At 50.1% G+C, this 26,445-nt stretch overlaps 7 protein-coding genes across 7 annotated transcripts; 6 read left to right on the top strand and 1 right to left on the bottom strand.

Moving 5' to 3' along the window:
• Window positions 1-418: 418 nt before the first annotated feature.
• Window positions 419-2,308, top strand: H6S33_002884 (uncharacterized protein; the record flags this gene model as incomplete). The annotated part of the gene is made up of 1 exon (XM_044834270.1): window positions 419-2,308. The coding sequence occupies one exon, from the start codon at window positions 419-421 to the stop codon at window positions 2,306-2,308; it is 1,890 nt and encodes a 629-aa protein (XP_044693045.1).
• A 2,286-nt stretch (window positions 2,309-4,594) lies between these two features.
• Window positions 4,595-4,879, top strand: H6S33_002883 (uncharacterized protein; the record flags this gene model as incomplete). The annotated part of the gene is made up of 1 exon (XM_044834269.1): window positions 4,595-4,879. The coding sequence occupies one exon, from the start codon at window positions 4,595-4,597 to the stop codon at window positions 4,877-4,879; it is 285 nt and encodes a 94-aa protein (XP_044693044.1).
• An 87-nt stretch (window positions 4,880-4,966) lies between these two features.
• H6S33_002882 (uncharacterized protein) lies at window positions 4,967-5,362 on the top strand (the record flags this gene model as incomplete). Its single annotated transcript, XM_044834268.1, has 1 exon — window positions 4,967-5,362. The coding sequence occupies one exon, from the start codon at window positions 4,967-4,969 to the stop codon at window positions 5,360-5,362; it is 396 nt and encodes a 131-aa protein (XP_044693043.1).
• Window positions 5,363-5,964: 602 nt separating this feature from the next.
• H6S33_002881 (uncharacterized protein) lies at window positions 5,965-6,252 on the top strand (the record flags this gene model as incomplete). The annotated part of the gene is made up of 1 exon (XM_044834267.1): window positions 5,965-6,252. The coding sequence occupies one exon, from the start codon at window positions 5,965-5,967 to the stop codon at window positions 6,250-6,252; it is 288 nt and encodes a 95-aa protein (XP_044693042.1).
• A 1,712-nt stretch (window positions 6,253-7,964) lies between these two features.
• On the bottom strand, window positions 7,965-12,446 carry H6S33_002880 (uncharacterized protein; the record flags this gene model as incomplete). Its single annotated transcript, XM_044834266.1, has 1 exon — window positions 7,965-12,446. The coding sequence occupies one exon, from the start codon at window positions 12,444-12,446 to the stop codon at window positions 7,965-7,967; it is 4,482 nt and encodes a 1,493-aa protein (XP_044693041.1).
• Window positions 12,447-13,007: 561 nt separating this feature from the next.
• On the top strand, window positions 13,008-13,814 carry H6S33_002879 (uncharacterized protein; the record flags this gene model as incomplete). The annotated part of the gene is made up of 1 exon (XM_044834265.1): window positions 13,008-13,814. The coding sequence occupies one exon, from the start codon at window positions 13,008-13,010 to the stop codon at window positions 13,812-13,814; it is 807 nt and encodes a 268-aa protein (XP_044693040.1).
• Window positions 13,815-16,002: 2,188 nt separating this feature from the next.
• Window positions 16,003-25,757, top strand: H6S33_002878 (uncharacterized protein; the record flags this gene model as incomplete). The annotated part of the gene is made up of 7 exons (XM_044834263.1): window positions 16,003-16,288; window positions 16,348-19,427; window positions 19,487-19,561; window positions 19,627-23,056; window positions 23,152-24,345; window positions 24,395-25,677; window positions 25,734-25,757. 7 exons carry the CDS (start codon window positions 16,003-16,005, stop codon window positions 25,755-25,757), a joined length of 9,372 nt encoding a protein of 3,123 aa, XP_044693039.1.
• Window positions 25,758-26,445: the final 688 nt, after the last annotated feature.

The following is a 26,445-nucleotide window of genomic DNA, read 5'->3' as shown; positions in this document are numbered from 1 at the left end:
TAACTAACCCTAACTAACCCTAACTAACCCTAACTAACCCTAACCTAACTAACCCTAACCCTAACTAACCCTAACTAACCCTAACCTAACTAACCCTAACTAACCCTAACCTAACCCTAACTAACCCTAACTAACCCTAACTAACCCTAACTAACCCTAACTAACCCTAACTAACCCTAACTAACCCTAACCCTAACTAACCCTAACTAACCCTAACTAACCCTAACTAACCCTAACTAACCCTAACTAACCCTAACTAACCCTAACTAACCCTAACTAACCCTAACTAACCCTAACTAACCCTAACTAACCCTAACTAACCCTAACTAACCCTAACTAACCCTAACTAACCCTAACTAAATACCCATTCAAACCTACGCATTGATTGATACCGGTTGCTCCGGGTTCGCATTCATTGATGAAACATTCGCGCGCCATAACAACATCCCATTTCTTCCACTCAAATCACCCCGTACTCGAAGTCATCGACGGACGGCCTATATCCTCCGGACAGATCACCCATCTCTGCTACCTACCGTTATCAATCGACTCCCACCATGAAACTATCCCCTTCTTCGTCACCAAACTTGGCTCATACCCACTTGTACTGGGACTTCCTTGGCTCCAATTACATGATGTTACATTACAGTTTAAGGACAATAGTATACAGTTCGACTCCAAATACTGTAAGCGTAAGTGCAACTCCCCTGTCATACCCGTCCCCATTATAGGGATCACACCACCACCCCGTTTCCAACTCGTCAGTTCAGCTGCTCTCTGTCGCTTCGCTCGAAGGGACAAGCTCCAAATCTTCAGCACAACTATCAAGGAAATAGACCAAGCGATGGGCGAGCCCCTTAAGGAAGACTGGAGAAACCGAGTCCCAACCCGATACAAGAGGTTCCATGAGATGATGGACAAGGAGTTCGCTGACGAGATGCCACCTCGCCGCTCCTATGACCATAAAATACCGCTCAAGGAGGGAAAAGAACCCCCGTTTGGGCCACTTCATGGTATGTCCCGTGAGGAGCTCATCGTGCTTAAGCAATACATACAGGACAATCTCCAAAAAGGCTTTATTCAGGCCAGTTCTTCACCTGCCGGTGCCCATGTCCTATTTGTTAAAAAAGCCGATGGAACACTCCGTCTCTGTGTCGATTATCGTGGCCTCAATGAACTCACTGTAAAAAACCGCTATCCGCTGCCACTCATCCGGGAAACTCTTCACCACCTCTCCAAAGCCAAGTGGTACACCAAGGTTGACCTTCGCCAAGAGTATAATCAGATCCGAATGGCTAAGGGTGAAGAATGGAAAACAGCCTTCTGTACGCGTTACGGACATTTCGAATATACGGTGATGCCCTTCGGTCTCACCAATGCGCCGGCCACCTTCCAACACTTTATTAATGATTGCGTCCGTGACTACCTTGATATGTTCTGTACAGCCTATCTTGACGATATTCTCATCTACAGCGACACCTTCGAGGAACATCAAGTACACGTCGAAAGGGTCTTGGAAGCCCTACAAAGAAATGGAGTACTGCTGAAATCAGAGAAATGCGAATTTCATACACAAAGCACCACCTATCTCGGCCTCATCATCGAACCCAATGGCATTAAAATAGATCCAAGGAAAGTGGAGACAGTGAAAAATTGGACCGTCCCCAAAACAGTTCAGGATGTGCAAGCATTTCTAGGTTTCGCTAATTTTTACCGTCGATTCATACGCAGGTTCTCGGAACTTGCTTCCCCCCTTATCAGACTGACACGCAAGGACATATCGTTCGAATGGACACCCAGAGCCCAAACTGCCTTCAACGCCTTGAAAGAAGCCTTTACCACCGCTCCCATCCTTACCCATTTCGACCCAGACAAAGAAATTACCGTGGAAACCGATGCATCTGACTATGTCTCTGCCGGTGTACTCTCCCAACACGATGATAATGGTACCCTTCGGCCCGTCGCATACTTCTCAAAAAAGCACTCCCCCGCCGAATGTAACTACGATATTTACGACAAGGAATTACTGGCGATTATTCGATCCTTCGAGGAATGGCGACCGGAACTCGAAGGGGCTGCACACCCAATCGCCGTCATATCCGACTATAAGAATCTCGAGTACTTTATGAGTACAAAACAACTCAACTGGAGACAAGCCTGGTGGGTGGAGTATTTATCACGGTTTAATTTTGTTATCAAGTACCGAGCAGGGAAACAAGGAGGGAAACCGGACACATTGACAAGGAGATCAGGAGATCTCCCTGAGGAGGGGGTGAAAAACAAGTACACCAGAGTCAAGTCGTATTGAAAAAGGAGAATCTTGAAGCAAAGTTAAGTTTGTTGGCGGGTTCTTTCTCAAATGAGCCCGCTGAAAAGAACGCCTCACTGCATAGTCTATTCGATGAAGGATATAGCACTGACCAGTTTCCACAAAAGATACTGGATATGCGGAACAAAGATGAGCGACAATCAAAGGACATATCACTCGCCGAATGCACCGAAGTTGAAGGCCGGTTGCTTTAACGAGGCAGCATATACGTACCCGACTACGACCCCTTCAAGCTCCGAATCCTCCAACCCTACCATGACGCTGCCTCCGCCGGACACCCTGGACGCGAAAAAATATTCGAACTCATCAGTTGAGACTACTACTGGCCCCTTATGCGGAATTATATTGCCCGCTACGTTCGGAACTGCCACACCTGTCAACGGAGCAAACCCAACACCCATGGAAAACTCGGCGTACTTTGACCGTTACCAATTCCCGAACAACCATGGCAGGAGGTATCAATAGACTTCGTCACTGGCCTACCGGAGAGCGAAGGGTACGATGCGATTATGGTGGTTGTTGACCGGTTAACAAAGATGCGACATCTCCTGCCCTGTAATACCACTGTCAACTCCGAGGATGTCGCCCAACTATACTTGCGGAATATATGGAAGCTCCACGGGCTACCCACACACGTCACCTCCGACCGCGGTACGCGATTTACAGCCAAGTTCTGGAAGGCTCTCTGCAAACACCTCGACATCGAAGCAAGAATGTCCACCGCCTTCCACCCGAAGATGGACGGCCAAACTGAAAGACTGAACGCCGTAATGGAGCAATATCTACGTGGGTATGTCACTTATCAACAGGATGATTGGGTAAAATGGGTCCCTATGGCAGAATTCTCCGCCAATAATCAGGTCTCCACGTCTACCAAAGCTACACCATTCTTCGCAAACTATGGTTTCCACCCTCGGTTCACAGTGACAATCAAATCGCTTGACAAGACCCAATCAAGCCTTAATGCTAAGGACTTTGCGTTGAAGATGAAAGAACTCCACGAATATCTACGTGCCAATATCTGCACGGCGCAAAACCAACCAGAACAGGCCGTCAATACCAAATGAACGCCGGCTCCGCGGTATGACATTGGCGATATGGTGTTTGTTTCAGCAAAAAACATCCGAACTACCCGTAACTCTCAGAAGTTGAACTGGAAGAAACTGGGACCATTCCCCGTCAAGGAAATCATATCGCCGTATGCGTACCGAATTGACGTGCCTAGGAGTATGAAGGTGCACCCCGTCTTCCATGTATCGTTGCTAAACCGCGCTGCAAATGACCCCGTCCCGGGATAAATTCAACCACCACCCCCGCCTATTATCGTTGAACAGGAAGAGGAGTACGCGGTCGAGGAAATCTTGGACTCGAGGGAAACAAGAAATAACGGCCTGCAATACTTTGTTAAGTGGACCGGTTATATCGACCCCACCTGGGAGCTGGCCACTTACCACGAAAACACCGCCGCTGTTGATGTCTTCCATACATGCTACCCCGATAAACCTGGACCATTGGAAGGGAAGCTTAAGGTTAAGGCTCGCAGGAGCTCGCGTTTGAAGGGGGGGGCTACTTTCATGGATCGCCTAGTGAATACATTGGGTTACGAGGAGTTGGATTAGTCAGAAGGGTTCTATTTGGTTCTATTGGGTTCTGTGGGTTGTAAGCGTGTGAGTCACTTTGGATTTGTCATCGCTAGGATTTCCTTGGGTATATTAAGGGGTTTTCACTTTCGTTTCTTGTTCTTTTCCTTCTCTTTCTTTTACTACGCAATGTCTTCTGTATCTACATTGTCTATTGCTATATAATATTATCGTTCTCTTCTTTACTCGAGAAGACCACCGCTTCGCTTCCTCTCGTCCGGTTGACCATTACCAACGCTAGAGTCCCTCAGGACCCCTATTGCGGGTTCCCATACTGTCCCCTACTACACTCTTCGTACCGTGCGGAACACTCGCTACTCGCCTCCTTGAGATCTTGGCAGTTTTAGTTACTACACTACTTTCATCGACGATTATTCCAGGTACGCTCACCTCTACTTCCTTAAAAAGAAATGAGATGCAGCAGCTGCTACAGAACGGTATATCATATACACGGAAAATCAATTGGATAAGACAGTCAAACGGTTCCAAAGTGACAATGGTGGCGAGTGCATCTCCAACGACCTCCAACAATTCTGCCTCTAAAGGCATAAAGCATGAATTCCCTGTACCCTACTCTCATGAGTCAAATGGAACAGCAGAATGCTTTAACAGAACAATAGCAACAATGGCACGATCCGCCTTGCTCAATCACGACCTTCCACGGAATCTATGGGCAGAAGCAATCAATACAATAGTATACATCAAGAATCGTCTCCCACATAAAGCACTCCCGAATATGACACCATACGAAGCACTCACCAGCAAGAAACCCTTCATTGGACATCTCCGGTCCTTCGGAGAATCAATATTCATTCATATACCTGTCGAAGTACGATCAACTGGAATAGAGTTGGATGCTAGGGCAATTATGGGACAATTCTGCGGCTATGAAAACTCTGATAAAATCTGACATGTTTATATACCATCACAAAGGAAAGTAGTTCTCTCTCGTCATCTTAGGTTTAAAGGTCCGTCTATAGGTGAAGAAATCAAAACAATGAAAACCAACATACCCCCTAAACCAAAACAAATCAAGATCAAACAAGAACCACCCTCACATCCACCAACATCACCTGCGAAACTCTCAGAGTCCGAAATCGAAGACTTGTTCAACCAACAAATGCTTCGGGAGACTATGGAACACATTAACGATGATTCTGAAGAAGAAGAAGAAAAAGATGCAAGTAAAGTGGGGGCCGGCTTTTCGAGGCTCACTTCTGAACATACCCCGCACAATGATATTGAAACAGATACTGATCAACCGAGACGTAACCCAGTACAGAAATGGAAACCTCCGGTCATATACGGATACAAAATTCAGTATAACACCACCATTGCAGAACCAACAAACTATCACCAAGCGATCAACAGTCCTGACTCCGGAAAATGGTAAAAGGCTATGAAAGTCGAACTCGACTCACTCGCAAGGAATAATACATGGAATCTTGTTGACACACCAGATCACTGAAAACTTGTCGACTGCAAATGGGTATATAAAATCAAACTCAGGCCCGATGGCAACCCTATTCGGTAAAAGCCCGTCTCGTCGCGAAAGGATTCTCACAGGTACCTGATCAAGATTTTGATCAAACTTATGCTCCCCTCACCTGATACAAATCCATCAAACTAATTCTTGTTCGCTGTCTTCAAACCGGCGGCCAATGCGATCAGATAGATTTTACTAGCGCTTTCCTATCCGGTGAACTCCAGGAAGAAATCTACATGAAATCTCCACCTGATTACCCTACAGCTGGCAAAGCATGCAGACTTATCAAATGCATCTAGGGTCTCAAACAGTCAACTCAGGAATGGTATGCTCGTCTCTCCAAAACACTAATCAAGATAGGATTCAGAAAAGTGGACTTCGACCCTTGTGTTTTCATTCACAAAACAGGGGAAGTTGTCATCGCCATCTACGTGGACGATATCCTTATCTTCTACTGATCAGTTGAACGCAAGAACTGCATCAGCCTCCAATTCTACGCAGAATTCGAAATGACGGAAACTGTCACAGCCAACTGGGCACTCGAAATCTACTTGATTCATACTAAGACCGGCGTCATGCTATTACAAAAAGCCTATGTCAAGCGTGTAGTCATTAAATACAGTTTCAATGAATCTAGACCTCTGGCAACATCTATCGACAATAATGTTCAACTACAAAACGCAACAGAAGCGGAGAAAATCGACGATCCAACAATGTATCAGTCAATAATCGGTTCATTAATGTATGCAGTAATCGGTACCAGACCAGACCTCGCTTACACCGTTACCATGCTCTAACAATATTCTTCCTGCCCCACTAAAGCTCACCTGGCTGCAGTTTAACACCTCCTTCATTACCTCAAGAGTACCCTCGATTGGTTACTCATCTACTCAAAAACGCCACCCATTGCACTCATCGGCTTCAGTGACACGAGCTATGCCTCTGACAACGACGATCGCTGCTCATTCACTAGCCACTGCTTTATGCTAGGGGAAACTCTCATTTCCTAGCACCATTATAAGCAGCACTCCGTCGCCACATCTAATACTAAGGCAGAATACATGGGTATTTCGGACACCAGTCGACAACTGATATGGTTAAGGAATGCGATACACAAATTGGAACGGAAAGTGAAACTTTCTTTTATTCTTCGCGGTGATAATAATGGTTCTCTGTCCTTGGTTAAAAATCCTGTCTTTCATAAAAGGTCTAAACATATTGATGTGCATTTTCATTTGTTCGGGAACGATACAAGGATAAATTGTTTGAGTTGGAATATATTTCTACGAACAAAAATGTGGCGGATTTACTTACAAAGGGATTGCGTAAGGGCAAGAATGTTTTATTTTCTTCTACTATCTACTGTGGCTTATGAGGGGAAGTCTTGAAATAGCACGCTCAGAACATTTCACAGTATTGGAGGATTTTCATTTGTCATCATGAGTCACGGATTCCGACTCATTTTCTCTCTACTATTTATTAGTCATGTTTTTCTACTACTCATACAGTTATGATTCACTATGTTTTGTGTTACCTTTCTTTAGTATAAATATGGGGCATTCCCCCCTCTAGTTAGTTGGAATAACACACTCAATTACTACACTTTTCTACATACATTTTCTCTAGAGGCGATGTTTGTTAACCAAGGGCGCCTTGAGTAGATTAATAGGTATCTCCGAAGCATCACTCGAGAGGGTAGTATTCCCACCACCAGCCGTTCTCCTTGAGGTTACGACGTCAGCGGGGCTCGGTGGAATGGTTATTCTGGAAGATACTAAATTATTAGTTTCGATCGACAGATTCGATGAATGGACTGACATTATGATGAGATCTTTTGATAGATACTGCTGATAGTGAAAAGATATCGTGGCCCTGAAGTAATCCCACGCAGCCGGAAACACCCCGTCTTATAGCTGCTTGGCGCGTTTACTCATGAAACTTGCGCTGACATTTTTTCCCCGACGTTACATACACATGCAAACCATTGCCGCCCTAGATGATTGGTTAGGCTTTGCTGCGACTACAAAGACTACTTCGTCCACCTCTGATTCGCTGTTCTCAAACTACATTATATTGAAGGAAGCGCTGGTATATCTCTTTTCTCCGATTGGCAATGGTTTGTGGCTGAGTCGATGCCTAAGACGTTACTAGTGTGGGTGGATTTCAAACTGTGCCTGTCTAGTCCACGGGTGGTGAGCGCCCGGTGATCGGGGGTTTGGTGAATATCATGATATATCCTTCACAGGCATCGCCGCCTGGTACGTATCGGCTAATGTGAGAAAGAGCAGGAGCTGATGATTGTATATGTGGGGACAGAACTCATGTTTTATAGCAAAGGATCAATCAACTAAAAATTCATTAGTTTTCCCAACCTATATCAGTATAATCAACTAAAAATCATTGGTCATCTCGAGCTATATCAGTATAATTAACAGGTAGATCATAAGTACAGGATGATCGAAGTCGGAATATCTCAAGTCCTCCGCTCACCCTCCACCACATTCCTAGTCTACGGACCCGTATGAATGAACGGCGCCCACTGCAAATACTTTCCCGGTTTCTTCTCCCTCAACTTCCTCACCGCCGCATGAACCTCCCTACCCACGTTCCCATGCCCCCCTACGCGATACAACCCTTTATAAAAGTCTTCTGCCACCTCCATACACGCCCTGTCGCCCCCCGTCCACATCGTCGCCACCACATGCGCAAAACCCGCCAACTGGAACGCCCCCGCCAGGTGTATGCTTTCATCCGCCAGCTCCACCGCCTCGCCGCTGTCCGCCGTTTTGCACGCCGACAGATACGCCAGCCATGCCCTCAATGAATTGATAGCAGCCACCTTCTCCACCAGTAATCTACTCACGCTCTTGCCATCCTCGCTCAGTAGCAACAGAGCGCTCTTGGACGGGTCTGCGCTGTCGGTGACCCCGTGACATGCAAAATGCATTACGTCGTAGCGTTGGAGCTCGTCCAGTACGCGTGATGCACTCGGCTGTGGAAGCACCGTGGCCTTTGCACCCGCTCCCTCTGCGATGACTTTGAGGTTTGCCGCCTCCTTCGTCACTTTTTTGAGCTGGCCTTCACCGGGAGTGGTGTCCATTGTGACTAGAAGGAGGCTGTGCTGCGAATCAGGGTTCTTCTTCTTCTCGTCCTTCTCGTTGTCAGTCAGGCTTGTGGCAGTGGGCGCCTTCTGACGGGCGTATGAAAGTGCCTTGAGAGTTGGGATATACGATGAGACCACACGGCTTATGGTGTTTCTGTTTGAGCCGGGGGAATGGTCGCCGGCGGCATGGAACGGCGCGCTGCTCAGCGCGCCGACACCAATCCACCATATGTGCGGGAGGAGTGCGGCATTCGATTCGATCTCTGGCGACGGGGCATGAATCTGGAGCTCCTCCAGGGTTGGCTCGACCACGGCATCCCAGAGCCAGAGGAGGAAGGGCCCCATCTTCTCGTTCCGATCTTTATATGTGGCGATGGGCCCTTCGACCAGCCCCCGCATCTCCTCGAGACGGCGTGCTATACTGTCTAGCCCCTCCTCGTCCAGCTTGGGGAGAGCGATTGATTTGATCCCCGCGGTGGTGATGATTATGGCATCGTTCCTGAAACCCGGGTTCACCACCACCACCGGCCCAGACTCTGCCAGCTTCATCATCGTCTCCTCCCCTGGTGGTAGTAGGAATCCCTCGTGGCCCTCGATGCCCCTGATCTCCCCCAACAATTCATCCATGCCGTTCACCAGCCTCTGTCGCCTCGGCGTGCCATAATAACGCCGCCCCCCAGCTGCGGCCAGGAGTGTCCCCAGCTCCTGCTCAGACTCGTCCTGCACCGGCGAGTCCAGAGCCCGTCGCAGCTTCTCAAACCTGTCCGCCAGCTCAGGGTGGCTTGTGCGCAGGTCCGACATGTCACTGCGGTTATCAATGGTGTACCCAAGCATAACGCCTCTCCCAAACTCGAGCATCCTCAGCGCATGGCCGGCCCCTCTGTCCGCCTGCAGTGCCAACGTCGCCGCAACGGCCCCAATGCCGGCCACACTCTTCAACGCCTCCTGCTGGTCGCCGCGCTCCATTGACCGCGGATTCATCCTTGGAAGGAGCATCACCGCTTCGTCGGCCATCTTGCTGGCCTCCTCCCACATACTGCTCATCGCCAACAATGCCGCCGCCTGTCTAGCACAGTACACCCGCGTCCTGGGGCGTGAGAGCACGCTCTCCCACCCTTTGATGTATGCCTGCGCTGCACGAAGGCCCTCTTCCTCGATGTTGGGAGCCATCAGGCACGCTGCCAGGGTCAGGTGGGCATCCGCACCCAGCGTCGGCACCGACGCCTCGACCGCCATCTCGGCGCATTCTATCGCGAGCGCCAGGTCCCCATCGTCATGTGTGTGATCCTCATATAGCGCTAGACGGGCCCTAGCCAGCATGAGATTGAGCTCGGCGTGCTTCAGGTGTCCCGGGGGCATTGTCTCTGCGCAGAGCTCATTCATCTCGATGGCCAGGGCCAGGTGCGCGGGGTCGTTGGTCTCTCGGTGCAGGAGGAGATGGATAACGTTCAAGTGGAAAAGCGCCTTGGTGCGCCAGGGGTTGTTCGAGTGCATCTGGGCAAGTGATTTCTCCATCAGTGCCTGCGCCTTTTTGAGGTCGTCGAGTTTGTTCAGCCGTCTGTAAAGCTTGAGACAGCGGAAGCCCTGGCTAATGAGGAGGCCGGCGTACTCGGGACGATCGGGCGGACAGGCCTTCACCGCGGCCTCCGCAAGCTCCACTGTGAGGTTGAGGTCACGTACGGCATCTGTGCTATCGTAGCGCAGTCCAATGAGCTCCCCGATGCCCACCATGAGGCCGACACGGGAGAATCCGCCCGGCGGCGTGAGGTCAAGTGCCTCCTTGGCCGCTGTGATTGCGCTCTCGAGGTCGGCCGAGTCGCTGGTCCGCTCGTAACGCAGCCCCAAGGCTTGACTGAGGGCCAGGAGAACTGAGGGGCGGAGCGGATGGGGTGCAGGGGCGCAGGCGGCGGCGACATTACTGGTGGCGATGGCTGCCTCGAGGTCGAACTCTGCGCTGGTGTGCTCGTAGCGGTGGATGAGCTTGGTGGTCAGGCCCATCAGTGTGTGCGGGTCGTCCGGCGTGAGACTCATCTCCCTGGCGGTCAGCTCGATTGCTTCCTCAAGGTCGTCGAGGGAGGTGAGGTGTTGGGACTGCACCTCGAGGTAGGTGCCCAGACTGCCGTAAATCGAGGTATAAGGCCCTGGCCCTCGCCCTCGCCCTCGCCGGTCCCCTCCTCCCTCCCCCTCCTCCTCCGCCGCCTGATACGCCTCGTCGTTGGCCTCGGCCGCAGAGCGGCCAAATGCTACTGCCATGCGGAGGGCCTCGGGGTCGTGCGTGTTTTGCCAGCGAGCAAAGAATCGAGCAGCCAGGCCTCCGAGCACGCCAGCGTTCCGGGATCCAGCTAGATCTGCGGCCTCCTGCTGTAGCTTTCTGTAATCATCCTCCCCTTCGGCCCGTCCTGCAGGGCCCCACCGATTCCTCCTCTCATACTCATGTCCCCGTAGCTCCATCTGGAGCATCCTGTGCTCATCGCTCCCCGGCACGAGCTTCGACAGCTCGGTCTCCGCATCATCGATAGCACTGTCCAGATCCGCCACATCTCCAAACCGGTGAAAGCGCTTGTGGAGCAGTCGCCTGAGCAGATCCCCCCTTCTGTACTCCACCTCGGTTTTTCTCGCCATCTCCAGGCCATCTCTACACATGTCTATCGCCGTGTCGATGTCTCCCCGCTCCCCCTTCAGTTCGAACCGCTGCCCCAGGAACAAAGCAGTGAGCAGAAGGAGATCGGCCCATGACTCCCACAACGGGTCGGTAAGCCTAGTCAAGGCCGTGGCGTGCCCAAGGGCAGTATGCAGGTCGTCCTCACACTTTAAGCGCTTATACCGCTCTCTGAGCATCTTGCACAGGTCCCACAGGTATGTGATGGCGTTGGGGTGGTTGCTGGGGACGGAGTTCTTCGCATCGGTAATCAGCTCAATAGCCGCGGTGAGGTCGTTGGGGTCCTTGGTTAGTTGGTAGCGCTTGGTGAGGAGCCCGCCGAGAATGAAGCGGGTCCCGGAGTCGATATTGTTACTATCATCGGAGTTACAATTGCTCTTGCTAAGCTCGGCGAGCACCTCCTCCGCATAGGCGATGGCCATATCGAGGTCGGTGGGGGACTTGCGGAGATTATAGCGCTCGCTGTGATAGATTCCTAGGTTAATTCTGAGGTTGCGACAGAGAGCGCCGGCATCCTCCTCCTCCTCCTCCTCCTCCTCCTCCTCCTCCTGCTCCTCCTCCTCGGCATTGACCAGCGGCCTCCCGGATACGCCTTTACCCGTGTGCATCCTGATAGCTTCCAACACCTCACGGCGACTCCTTCCCGGCTTCTTTTTCATGTTCAGCGCCGCCCCAGCAATCTTGATGGCGAGGTTGAGATCCTGGGCGGGATCCGTTTCTAAATCACCCACCTCCACGGCATACCCGCGCCAGCGCTGGTGGTGGAAGAATGCCAGCGTCTGCAGTCGCCTCCTGTAGCTGGGATGCTCCGGGGACGTGCACCGCAGCGCTAGATACCCGTGGTCGATGGCGGGAAAGACGAGCTGTGCTGTGTCTGTCAACGAGAAGAGATTAGTGTAGTAGTCCGACAGCGCTCTTTCAAGAGCGGGGGGCAGTGGGGTGGCCGCAGGGGCTTCGAGCTGGGCAATGGCCTCAAGAAGGTCGTGAGCGTTTTGGGTGATAAGGAAGTGCTCGAATCGCAGGCGAGACATGTAATGGTAGGCGGAGGGCGGCAAGGAGGAGTGACCCGCAGATTGGCCATGGTGAGAGGCGGTGATGGCGAGGGCTAGGGCAGCTCGGAGCCTGCTGGGGTCGCGGGTCACGAGGGCTTCGGTGGTGAGGGAATTGCTCGCAGCGAGTAGGAGATGGCTTGTGTCCGCCGAGCTCGAGGGGGTAGAGATAGTATCCATATTCAGCGTAAGTGTGGAGGCAAGCAAGTAGCGGTATAGTGCGGTTAAGTGTAGAGAAAATAACAGATAGTCGGGGGAATTTGAGTATATATGGGGAATGATCTCTAGAAACCGTTATCCACTTTACTTCCTCTCACCCACGGTGGGAGCCTAGTATAGGGCGCACAGTCTTAAAGGTGGCATTGAACCAATGGGGCGCGCAAGTCGGGTATGGATGGATTGAAGCTGTCCAGGTGCTACCGTAACGGGCTCTATTTCTGTTGATCGGCTCTGATATCGATCATCACTTCCTCTAAGGGTGGTGATTTTCGGCATTCTTTCCTGTCAAAACCCCGCCTTATGCAATAGATGTTGGTTGTAAGTAAGCTGATTGGTCTACCTAAAGCAGCGTGTTAGGCCTCCAACGATAATTAGTCTTCGTTCTTGTTGCGGGTCTTGGTGCGGTGGATTCTATAAGATGATCCAAAGTAGGTACTCCGGATCCCCTCCCTAGCCAGAGCAACAGACCGCACCATCGAGTCTACGGGGTAATTAAACCATCAGTACAGAGTCACCACTACCATGTCACAAGCACCTAACCCTACTCCGAATAACTGCATCGAGTTACTGCGAGGAAGCGTAAATGCCCTGGTTCACCTCCTGTCCCCCCCACAGCGCGAAAACATGTCGTATGAGGAAATGAAAGCAGCCTTACACACCATCACGGTGACGACTGAAACGGCGTCTAGACTGGCCGAGGTCGCCCACCTCTACGCGTTAGCCGACCACAACTCGAGCCAAGGCGGGCCAGGGGGCGATGTTCGCGGCAGAGAGGATGTTGCGGCGGCGGAGGGGGAGAGGTTTAGGGCCGAGAAGATCAAAGTGGGCGCGGAGACAGAGAAGCTTAGGGTCGAGACGGAGAGGTGCAGCGCTGGCACGGTCAAAGTGACCGCCGAGACAGAGAAGCTTAGAGCCGAGGCGGAGAAGTTTAGGGCCGAGGCGGAGAAGATTGGTGCCGAGATGGGCAAAGTGACTGCGGAGACAGAGAGGCTCAGAGCTGAGGCTGAGAAGTGTAGTGCTGGGACGGGCAAAGTGGTGGCGGAGGCGGATAGGTTCAGGGCTGAGGCGGATAGGTTAAGAGCTGAGACGGATAAGGTTAGGGCTGAGACGGGAAAGGTGGCCGCAGAATCGGGGAGGGTTACAGCGGAGGCGGAGAGGTGTACTGCTGGGACGGCCAAAGTGACCGCGGAGACTGAGAGGTTTAGAGCTGAGGCGGAGAGGTTGAGAGCTGAGACGGTCAAGGTGACTGCGGAGTCCGAGAAGCTTAGAGCTGAGGCTGAGAAGTTTAGAGCCGAGACGGTAAAGGCTAAAGCCAAGTCAGGCAAGTGACCGGCCAGTGCACTTTGATGGACAACTTCAGGATGGAGCCGGAAAGGGTGAAACAGAGTGGATGGAGAGAGTGGATGGAGGGATAAAGAGGCTTATATAGGGTAGCTGTAGGGGAAGTGAAGACTTCCACAGAGCATCGGAGTACTGTACGAAGCTACATGTACATAGGTCCATAGTGGTCGTATGAGGTCCTCAAACAGATTCATAATAACTCCACGGGTTTGTTTCAAGCTTTGAACTCCAAAGGATGTCCATCTTAAGCTTGCGGAAAACCCATTCAACGTAAATCACCAAAGTTTTTCAAAAGGGATATCGGCCCCAGTTATTAGTTGATTGATTCTGATGAGGAAAGTTTTTTTTCCCGTTGCCATTATCTCCAAAGAAAAAAAACGTCCGAATTGAGATACTCATGGGTCATCACTCGATCTGCTCTTATTCTTTCAAGACCGACCCCGTTTAAATACATGTGCTCTAGTGTCCGCAATGCGCCACCATACTCTACATAGATGGATCAATTATATTAGTATGAGTTGTAAATGGCGATCCCCCCATCTCATCCTGGCTGGCCAGCTCCACAAAGCAATGTCAGGGTCATTATCCGCGGAGGCGGTTCCTGCATATGGTCTTTAGGTCAAGAATAGCCGAACTGAAGTGGCGCTCCATGCAGTGATCGCCTGCATGGGCAATGGTATCACAAAGCAAGAGGGGTCTAAGGGGCTCTATGAAGTCTCCGGCCATATGCATTCATGCCAACAATCGACCATCGCATCCATTCTGCAGAAGCCAAGGTACCTTGAGCTTATGTTCGGCTTCGACTCGAGATGGCTCATGGATGCCTCATTCAAGACCTAACTGTGACAGTGTCGCGGGTTTTAAATTTTCTCTTAGGAAAGGTACGTATTAAGGGTCTTCACCTCTTATCACCATCATCAATATTACATACAGGTGGCGCTATTATCTACAACTGACCTTATTGCAAGCCTAGTGCCTACCCGCACTGCGGCGGAGGTGCTTGAATTGTCTAACCCGGCCAATACCTACACTACGGCACACTAAGGCGCTGAATATGTGGAAGAGCTGGTCATCCGGAGGTGTCCGCCTATATCCTGGGCCGGGTAAGTATGTAGCCTTTCTGGACTACATGCATAGCAGGGTCGTCCTGTGGCCGCGTGGGCCAACCGCCCTTCTGCCGGCCTCTGTATATATACCATTCTATATACTCACCAGTTCGCAGATCCACAGAGCCGCCCACCCACAAGCTGGTGACATCGGGTGTTGGTCACGGGCGGTCACTCGTAATCTTTGGAGTACATATTTATACCCTGCTATTTATCGTTTGGACCTCTCTATGGTCGATGGCTAAAAGCCTGAAGTCACGGGATGACATGATGTAGGTAGACCTTTAACCTATATACTGCTTTAGCAAGCTATGGGAGAGCGGTAGGCATATATTATGCTGTTCCCGGGGTCGCATAGATAAGTAGGTTTATTTCACAGGCGTTGTCCCTTATGCTCTCAGTATATTGCTGACCCCACCTCCTCTCCTCCCCCCCCGAAAAAAAAAAAGAGAAAGAGGAAAAGGATTATAAGGAACAGATCCGTTATCTTTCTTATCGGGTAGAGAGTTTTAGCTGCGCTAGTTGAACAGAGAGTCGGACAGGTTAGACAAATTCTTTTTAGGCAAAGACCTACAAGAATTCAGCCAATAAGAGGTGCAGTACCGTCTGTCCAAGTGCTCGACTAACTCGCGCAGCGAAACCTCACCAATAATATGTCTGCCTCTGCAACCCCCCCCTGCTAAGAGCCGAAAGTAAGGGATAGCATTGATCCCTGCACATGCTTCCCATCGGCACGAACCTTGACAGGAGCCTCAGTCGTGGAATGCCTGAAGTTCTTGGCGGGGTGAAATACTGGTAATAATATATCATTGAACTTTCGAGTATTTCTTCCGTATCCGCAAAGTGGTATACTACATCTACACTACATCTACCTTTATTCTTCAAATCCTCGCACTTGGTCACTAAGCTACTTTTATATATCTATTTCAAAACAAAATTTGGTTTATCTACTCCGGGGTCGTGTCGTTCTTCTCCGGAAATGGCACAATACAGAGGTCTACACATTATCCCCCCCATCGCGGTCGTCTTTTCATGCGAGTAGATTACAGTGTTTTCTAACAAGTGGGAAAATGTCGTTAGACATTGGCATGGACTCGCTGTCCTTCATCATCAACCATGTTTTCCTCCCACCAAAGCTCCCACAGGAGGCCGAGGCCGATCTCGGAGAGAGAAATCCTACCCTATTGAGGGTTGTGCGGGACATCGCCGAATCTTATCACGAGAGGAGGGTTCACGACAGGGATGAGCAGTGGACGCCAGCCGTCAAGATGCTCACGACACTTGGCCAGCTCGTGAATAATAACTCCCTTGACCCGAGGGCCTTCCGCAAGTCGGTGAGGCATATGAAAAGGGGAGGTAGATTGATACTGTCCCTCTCTACCCCCAAGCGAGCGGATGCTGATTTGTGGAAACAGATGTGTTAGCACTCCATATTGGCGCGCAGAATGCCGGCCTCATCCTACGTCAGCTAGAGGATACGATGGTGTTTGAGTCCTTCGAAGCATCCCCACTCACGGAGAAGGTGATACAAACGGTAGGGAAGCTCCGTTGCTCCTACCCTGGCCCAGCAATTTCGGTGAGTCTAGAGAAGGTCAAGGACTCCGCCTTCCTCGACGAACTCGGGATGTTTCTGGAGAAGATGAATCGGGATGTCCTGGAGCAGGCAGCACCAAAGGCCGCGAAAGCAGGATCTACCGTCTTGGAGGATAGGGAAACGCAGAACCCGAAATTCATCACCGAGATGCTTACGGGGATCCTGAGAGGGATTGGAAGCCCGGCAAACGTCCAGCGCATCGAGAAACGTATCGCCGACGATGTCCTCTGGGACAACGCGCGGACTCCATGGCGGCGGTCACCACTTTGGCTTGTGGTGAGGGTTGCGTTGCAGACTACGCTGCGAGACCCTGGTGGGGGGCAGAAGGAATATAAATCGTTCATGGTGTTCCTCATGGCCAGGCTGTTGGATTGGGCGTTATCCATGCATGATGTTTCTAGCGATGTCCTATTTGTCATGAATGCGAAGCTGAGCCGGCGAGTCCATAAAATGCGCAAAGGGGGCTTACAACATTTTGCCTTGCTAGAGGCACGTAGGGTGTGTGATCGGGCGCACGATACGTTGGACAATAGATGGACTCAAGCACAACAATATTACTCCAGCCCATTCAATTGGAATCCAATGTCTTTCTCTGCCGAGAAAGATGTGCGACTTTCGATGGACAATACTAAAAAATACTTGGGAGAAGCAAGGAATCTAGGGGTTAGAAAACGGAAGCCCAATTCCTTTACGCCAAACGAATCCAAACGGATCAATACAACCTCAGCTCGTTTGCCGCAGCTTGGTAGCCTCAAGGGCAACCCAGATAAGGAACTTATATTGGCAGACTTTGAGCTTTGGGTGAAGAATAATCTGGGAAAATGGTTCAATTATATTACGGACTACAGCAATGCCTGCGAGAGGCTTGGAGAGGAAATAGAGGATTACATCACGGCCGCAAAGCCATCGCCCTCGTCCAACCCAGAAAGGAACTCGGTATTCATATTGACAATGATGGAACTCTGGGTCGCGCTCGATAAGATTACTTTGGAACTTCACCCGCTCTTATCCAGTTACTATCCAGGATTCCGGGATGACTTCCTTACCCCCCTCCTGCTACCTCAGGCTCAGCAAAGAATCCGCCTCCATAAGCTCGAGGAATACCTAAAAGCTCGCAAGGTTGGAACATATCAAGAAACCTCCGATTCGGTGTATTCAAGTGTCGTGACCGAGAGATCATTTGCCGTGCGGTACTTCGATTCCTCGGATGAACACCGGCGCCTTCGACGTCAGATACTGGATGATGCGAAAAAGGATATGATTAGAAAGGAGCTCCAACTTGAGGATAAGGAGATAGAGTACGAAGACTTGCTCGAAACCGCCGATGGGTTGCCTTGTGAGTGTGTTACCATTTGGGAGGAGGGATGGACGCAAAATCGCCAGATATGCAGGAGATGTCTTTTAATTAGCTCTGCAGAAAGGATGAGGATAGAGGTGTTTGAGATGCCTCTCCCCGAAGATGTTCTTATGCAGAAGGCTATAGTGTTCGAGCTCCGATGCCCATTAGGATTTTCCATATGGAGGGACATGACATTCAAAGTTCTGACTGAAGTCTGTGCACCACCCAAAACCCCCCCGGGCGATATCCATGATCCTCTCGAAGCCCTTGACACCTACCTCGGCTTACAAAGATATATGAAAGTCACTCAACGATCCAGGCCCCAGAGCCTTCAGTGGTCCTCGTTCACCAAATCATTTCTCAAATCCCACTACCGCTTTGTCAGGCTCCCTACAACTATAGGGTCGCTTCGTGTGAATAATGGATTGCGTTATGGACTCTACGACAGGGAGGGGGGGAAATGGACCCACCAAGCCATCGGCGGGTACAACATTCGAAATTCCTGTACATTCAGACTCCCTGATGGCCCTTACAAGAAATTGCAGTACACCCTTACGTCAACTACCCACCCTCCAAATGCAGTTATCTCCAGGCAGTCGGAATGTCCAGCAGGTATTCAGCTTCACGAATACATTGCATTTGGACTTGTGCGGTCAGGTCACCGCGTTCAATGGTTAAATATGCTACGAGAGCTCAGAAGCCGTACCCTCACATTCAATAGTGACGCCGTCAATATGCTGTTTTCGCAGTGTGCTTGGCAAGCCGGGCCCCAGGGACCCCCGGGATCTTTAAAGACGCTAAGAGAATCTCATATTGACCTCAAGGACGAAGAGTTTGGGCAAAGGATTCTTTCCGAATTGGTTGATTTCCTCGCAATTATAGAGTCAAACTGGCAAGAGGTCATCGCAGCGCAGACCCTGATCATGTTGGCGACTCAGCTCCTCACCTTTGCCAGCCATAAGTCCATCACTGCGGGTGCTGCCAGCTTTTTGCGTGACGCGCGCAGGGTATGCTTGGGTTGGACACGAGAACTATCTACCAAGCTGCGGGACTGCAAGCCCCAGGAGATGAGAGAACTTCAGCTTCGTATTGTGCAGGCAGCGGCAGTCTGCCGAGAAACCTACAACGTTGAGCAGGAACACCTGGACGACTTACTCCATTCCCGGGAGGATGTTGCTGTCCTTGTCGAATGCGCCATAATCATCCACGATAATGTCTCTGCCATCAACGGTGCCCTGCCACGTCCAGTATGTATTCTACTCGATCGAGACTGGAGGTTGGCTCATGCAATCGAAGCCCACGTCCGTTCTCTGATTCTCAAAGATCGAATCGGCTTAGACCTTGCATTCGTGTGGAGTGCATACGGACGCAAGTGTTCATGGATCAGCTTAGCAGCGCCTAACACCAGATGGGTGGCGTCTATGGTTGTGGGCTCCGAGAACCTATCTCAGAAAGTGTGTTACAATGTGCTTACGGGCAAACTACTTGTCGATGGATTACCGCTTGGTAAACTACCGCCGGATTATGTTTCTCATCCAACATATGAGGAGTTGTTCGGCGAGGTGAGTGCTGGATCCAAGGGTTATTATCTGGTTGAAAACTGATAAGGATTGCTTTTCAGAAAGTTCTTGATGTTTATCCGTCAAAGATGGACGGAATGGTATTTCAGACAAAGCAAGCGATGTATGGACACGATGTAATAATGCCTTCAAAATTCTTGAAAGTAATCCTCATGAAACCCCGCTGACAAGATTGGTACAGGTGGGGTTCGCAATGCACGGAAAGGAGCTTATCATTCGGATTCGGAGGAGAACGGACTCAGTGGTACACCAGCTTATCCCACGCGCTAAGTTGCATGGGGACTTCCCAGGGCACATTATTGCAGGCCATTTGCACTGGCTGGAGCTCTCAACAAATAAGATCGAATTGCGAGACAAAAAGAGGCCATGGGAACCAGAACACAGCCGGTATATCTCCAATACGAACGGTTCTGCTCCCAGTGTGCTCCACCTCAGTGAAGATCAACGATTGGTCGATATCCGAAGTGAGACGACAGAAGCAATTAACCTGATGCTTGCTCCTCTTGAATACAGAAGCTATATCGATGTACGTTACGGGAAAGATGGGACGGTATCACCGAACTTACCTCGCCTCAAACTGGATTTTTATATCAACGAGGGTCAAAAGTTGGAATGCCGGCAGTTTCCAGGCATGGTTGTTGATAGTAATCCGAATATCGGGACCCTGATAGGGCTAGAAAACCGGCTTGTTGTGACTCAGGGGTCGATACGGAGCGTGTTGATCCCATACGGTAAGGTGAAGTTCGAGCAGTTTGAAAGAGACCATGTGAGGGTTGAGATCGATACTAGAAACGAACCTTGGCCGGTAAGATATCATATCTATACCATCGACACTGTGCTCGGTCGGCTAGTCGGGAACGGCAGTTTGGCAAGTCACCTTTACAAAATATACCTTCATGCGGTGACGGCATCGTGCCTGCCTGATCCCCTCACCAGTCGAACGGGGACCGAGGAGGCTCTTTATCTGCTTCGGGCCGCAGCAACATGGTCGTTCCAAAAGCCGGAGATCGAGGGGGTAGAGGCGGAGCTGTTTGGGCTCATTCAGTCCCTGACCCCAGCGCGTGTTTATTACCCGAAGCACATGAAGGCTATGCAGAAGATAACCTGGAGCTGTCTGTCCCCGATAGCACAGCATGATGAGTTCTCCAGCATTGTGGGGGATGTTTTGGCTCATGCGCGTCGCTTTCGAATGTTCGGGGAAGGGCGGGCTGGATCCAGTCCCTCGACATTCAACAAGGAACCCCGCGAGCCAGCGCTCTTGGAGAGAGCTGCTCACCGTAACGCGGGTTTCCGCACATATGAATTCGGCGGCGCCAGGGGGGCAGAGAAGAGGGATGCTGTTTATGAGGCGCGTGATGTGCTTGGGAAGGCGTCTATGGATGAAGCACGTGCTTGTTACATCTCTGCTATGGTGGAGCGCTGGCCATCGACACTGAACGTTTGCTCGAACTTGATGGGTGTATTTGAGAAGTGGGGAGAGCTCGGGAGCAAAACGGTTGACCTTCGTTATGATCAGAAATGGTTGGATCAAGATCTCGCGGAGGTTTGGTTTGAACTATACCAGTATCTCACCGTGAGCACCAAGAAGGATCATACTTACAGATTGATGTTCCTGCTCAGCACAATTGCATACTCAGACTCAGGCAAGACGAAGATGGACCTTATCGAGAGCTTACTGGCATTCGATACAGTGGATCGCTTTCGATGGTTGGGCCTGCCCTCCTTCTCATCCTATAACCTTGAACAAGGATTTAAGCCCGATCCTCAAACTTTGCATGACGCGATCAAGGAATGTTTCACGGAATATGAAGACAGTGCTGAGGCCGATCTGCAGGCCACAGTGGGTGAGAGCGGTTATGAACTTGGTGCTCGGCGATACCAGACTTACTGCTGGAACAGGGGGGAGCAATCGAAATCCTTTGTCGATGATGTGATCTCTCAATGGCCTTGTCAGACCCCACACAGACCAGCACGTGGGCTTCCTCTGCTGAATATTTCGGTCGCTATAGTAATGATCACGATACACTTCAGAAACTGGCATAGGAACTCGGACCTCCAACGCCATGTGCGCAGAGTTCAAGATGCCCTAGACAAGGTGAATCTAGAGGGGAAACGAACCTTTCAGGTTTATAGCTTTGAGCCATGCAGGGAGGCGTCCCCGTCTGTAGACGGTACAGTTCCTCTTGAAAACCTGCTCCACAAGACCCCCCCAGATCTACCCGTGCCTCCTCCTCCTATAGCCGTTGGGCGAGACCCTGTCTCCTACGGTCGCGCGCCAAAAGGAGCTTCTGAGCATAGTGGTTTCGAGTCCCTTCTTCGAGATTTTGAGACTTCAGAGAGTCCGGGTAGCTTTTGGGGGATATACGTTAAGGGCTTACAGGAGAGTTTTAAGGCTCTTAAAGATTTACCCAGCTCTGCAGAAGGAGGCAGAGCGCTAGTATCGATAAACATGTTGGAATCTTGCGAGGCCGAGTGTGAGAAATATATGAAGGGAGTGTTTAGTGCTATTCGGGAAAGGCTTCTTCCAAAACGAGACGGGAAAGGTTGGATGATATACAGAGCCGGTCTGTGGCCACGGATCTCGCCGATGCTGTTGCTCCAACAATTAGCGACGAATGGACCAGTCCAATTAACTAACAAGTGGAGAGAGGTACTTGTCACTTACGGTAAAGCAATCTCTATGCTGCAACGATCACAGCGCCTCCTCAAGCATGCTCGAGAAGGGGCCTCCGTGGACCTTTGTAAGGAACTGGAAAATCCCGGGCATGAGGGCTGGGATCAAATGGAAAAAGCGGACTGGCTATTGATGGAAATCGAGAATAGCCTTCTTGTGCGACCAGTTCAGGTAGGCATAGCGTCCAGGATGATCTCACCAGACAACGGTGAGAATACACTCATGCAACTTTGTATGGGCGAGGGAAAGACGTCAATTATCGTCCCACTTACTGCCGCCTACCTTGCCGACGGCGAGAAACTGGTTCGAGTCGTCGTGTTGAAGCCATTGATCGGGCAAATGTTTCAAATGCTGGTCCAAAGGCTGGGGGGCTTGATCAACCGACGGATCTACTTCCTGCCGTTCTCCCGTGGGGTCAAGATGGGAGTAAATGAGGCGCGTCTAGTTCATGACCTTTTTGAGGAGTGTATGGAGAAGAGAGGCATCTTACTAGCCCAGCCAGAGCACATATTATCTTTCAAGCTTCTGGGGCTGGAAAGGTTGTACAGCACTGAACACGCGCCCAAAGCCGGCACCAACGCCCCACGAGATATGAAAGACGTGCACGCGGTTGCTCAACAGCTGCTTGAAACCCAGCGGTGGCTAAGGAAAAAATCAAGAGATATCCTGGACGAAAGTGACGAGATTTTAAGCATCCGACATGAACTCATATACACCATCGGGAGTTCAAGACCTATTGAAGGCTATCCTGACCGTTGGATAGTTATTCAACAGATTTTGGATCTTATCAGGCAACATCTCCGCGATGCAGGTTCCAACCCCCGAGATTTTGAGGTAGAACATTCCCCACATGAGGGTGGCTTTGACTCAATACGTATCCTGGATGTTTTGGCGGGGCGAAGGTTATTCAAAAAGATTGCCTCCAAAATCATCGCAGGTATTCTCTCAGAATTCTTCTCCTTCCATTGTTTTGCATCGATGATAGACAGCATGAATGTCGTGACTGACCACACGCCCCATGATACCGTACAGGTCATCTCCCCGCATTTTCCTTCCGGTTCCTGCCCGAGCATTTACAAAAAATGGCGGAGAAATTCATCACAGACCCAAGGTTACGTGAGGATGAGTGTGTATTCCTACTTTTACAGTATCAGGATAATCAAGTCTCAACCGGTATCCTCTATTTACTAAGAGGCCTCATTGCTCATAAGCTATTGCTCTACGTGTTGCATTATAAGAGATGGAAGGTCGATTATGGGCTCGATCCCAAGCGCTCGATGCTTGCAGTCCCTTATAGGGCAAAGGATTGTCCCTCTGGGCAGTCAGAATTCAGTCATCCAGACGTTGCAATAACCGTGACTTGCCTCAGCTACTACTATGGCGGATTGAGTGAAAGTCAGCTGGAGATGTGTTTTCGTGATGTGTATAAATCCGATAATCCAACAATGGAGTATGAGCGTTGGTTGGAAAGAGTTTCTGTGACTAATCATAGCTTCAAGTTAAGATGCTTAAACGCCATCAACCTGGAGGATAGGAACCAGTGGAAGGTGGAGATTTTTCCCACCTTCAGATACAACAAAGCGGTCATTGACTTTTATCTTTCCGGGGTGGTGTTTCCTATGGCAGCTAAGGAATTCTCTGAGAAGCTTTCAACGTCCGGCTGGGATATAGCGGAGAAGAAGGACCTTCACCCAACGACAGGTTTTAGCGGCACCAATGATAATCGATACCTTCTCCCCCTATCAATTAGTCAAGTAGACACTGGAGAGCAGCTCAATACCAACGCCAGAGTTCTTAGTTATCTATTGCAGCCTGAGAATAGTTATAGATTGGCCGAAGGGACTTGCGGTGAACGCCTTAATGTCAAACAGTTACTGAGGTTGGTCACAGATTCCGACAAGGATATGAAGGTTAAGGTATTACTAGATGTTGGTGCTCAAGTGTTGGAGTTGCGAAACGAGGAAGTTGCGACGGAATGGCTGAGGATAGTACCGGAGAACTACGCTAAAGCTGCTGTATATTTTAACGACAATGACGAGTTGACCGTAGTAGCTCGTGATGGAACCACAGAGGCACTTATGATCTCTGCTTTCGCCGATCAACTGGACAGATGCCTTGTGTATCTTGATGAAGCGCATACCCGGGGTACAGACCTCAAGCTCCCAAGCAAGAGTAGGGCGGTAGTAACCCTCGGGCCAAACTTGACAAAGGACAGGCTTGTACAAGGTTATTGCTCTCCCTATGATCTCTTTGATACCAAGCTAACTCGACTCAGCGTGTATGAGAATGCGAAAACTGGGAAACGGCCACTCAGTCTTGTTTTGCGGGCCTCCAGAAGTCCATCGAAAAATCCTTGCGCTGGCTAAGAAGGCGGATCCTCAGCCCATTGAGGTTCGCGACGTTTTGCACTGGTGTATGATGGAAACTTGTAGTAATGCCCGCAGGCTATTGCCAATATGGGCAAAACAAGGGATTAGTCATGCCAAGCGCTATAAGGCATGCAATGACCTTCGACTATCATTCCCACATATCCTACTCGAACAAGAATCAAAATCGCTGGAGGAGCATTACGGGTTTAAGCGGGCTAAGAGTGATATTCTGCCAACATGGCATTCAACACGAAAAACAGACGGCAGTGAGTTTCATGCAATTCAGCAGAAGTGCAAGGAGTTCGGCGTGAAATCGTTCGGAGGAGCTCCGATGCTTGAAGAGCAAGAGCGAGAGCTGTCTCACGAGATTGAGTCCGAACGAGTACTACAGCGCCCCCCGAAGGCTGATCCTATGAATCACCATGTCACAAAAGGCCTCGGAGAATTGGTAGATAATGGGTGCCTACCGCCACATGCCCGCCGCTGGGATACCTTTATTCCCGCCTTCCGAACACTCCGCGATACCTCGGCCAATGACTATATGGAATTAGCCTCATGGCCCGAGACAATTCTTGTAACAAATGATTTTGCTACTGTTGTAGGCAAGCGGGACACTGGGTTGGACGAGTATCTTCGACCTGTCAACTGGATTTTATCGATGAATAATGACCCTTCAACCTTGATCATCCTAAGTCCCTACGAGGTCAATGACTTACTACCTCTCATACGCCAGTCGAGATCGGTTATCCTACACATGTATTCTCCACGAACTGCAAAGGCTAGCCCGTCATATGATACTCTAGACTTTTGCACGATCCCCCGACTGCCTAATTCATGGCAGCGAAACAGTGAATTGATCGACTCGGTCAACACCTTTGCTGGTCAGTTGTACATTTCAGATTACGAGACATACGAGAGAATATGTGGGTTCTTGGGGCTATATTTGAAGGAACTGCCGCAAGGAATGCACGTGGATATAGGTAATGATGGCTTTGTCGAGCAGTCAGGTCGCAAATCACTGTGCATGGAAAACTCAACCTTCACCAAAAGTCCCGTTCCGTTTCTGCGGGTATTACTAGGGATGCGTCGTAAAGGGCAGAGCTACGCTGCGACACATATGGGACAAATATTGAACGGGAGATCGCTATCTGAAAAAGACTTTGGGTATGAGAAAGGTGAGAGCAAAGAGGTATGTCGCACACCAACGATTTCCGAGAGGAAAGATTAACTAAAGGAGAGACCTAGGGGGAGAATACTGGTGGATTATAGGGGTTCTTGCATTTATATTGGAAGGATACTTCTGCGACTTACATTTTATTTCCAATGTATTTTACATTTATTTTCTTTAGACCTTTTTATTTGCGCGCTTCGAGCTTCAGGCGCTCCTCGCGAACGTCCGTTGTCATTAAAGTCACTTCTTCTTTCCAATATCGGCCCTATTCGTGTACATATTCAAATGGATAGTCATATTAGCTGCATAATCTATGCTTCTCCAATATTACAGGCTTGGGGTTTATTAGAGAGATTGTCTATATTAAAGATGGTTCAGCATCCGGTGACTGGAAGGGTGTTATATGTAAATGGATAGGGATATATGTGTTGTTCGCTATTCTCCAGTGGACAAGAGACTCCTAAGCCCGTGATCTGAAAAAAGGATTCGCCAAGGACAAGCCTATGATTGATTAAATGGGTGATTGGAGTTGTCCTACAGGTTTTACATCCATTAGTAGGCCTCTCAACGATATTGCGGTGGGGTGATAGGTATAGATAACCGTTAGCGGTGGTAAAGTTGGTATAGCACAATACCCCCGGACACACGGCCCGACTTGCATAATAGTACCCGGAATTTATATCGATAGTACCGGCCCTATCGTCTTGGAGCAAGCAGATGGGCCGGTGCCAAGTATGACGAAAGTCTCCGTGAAGATCAGCCCCAACTTAGGTGTTATATACACAA

The sequence above is a fragment of the Morchella sextelata genome (assembly GCF_020137385.1).
Source record: "Morchella sextelata strain SCLS chromosome Unknown scls_13, whole genome shotgun sequence".
NCBI lineage: Eukaryota > Fungi > Ascomycota > Pezizomycetes > Pezizales > Morchellaceae > Morchella > Morchella sextelata.
Note: the sequence above shows the minus strand (reverse complement) of the source record. Positions and strands in the feature narration are given on the sequence as shown.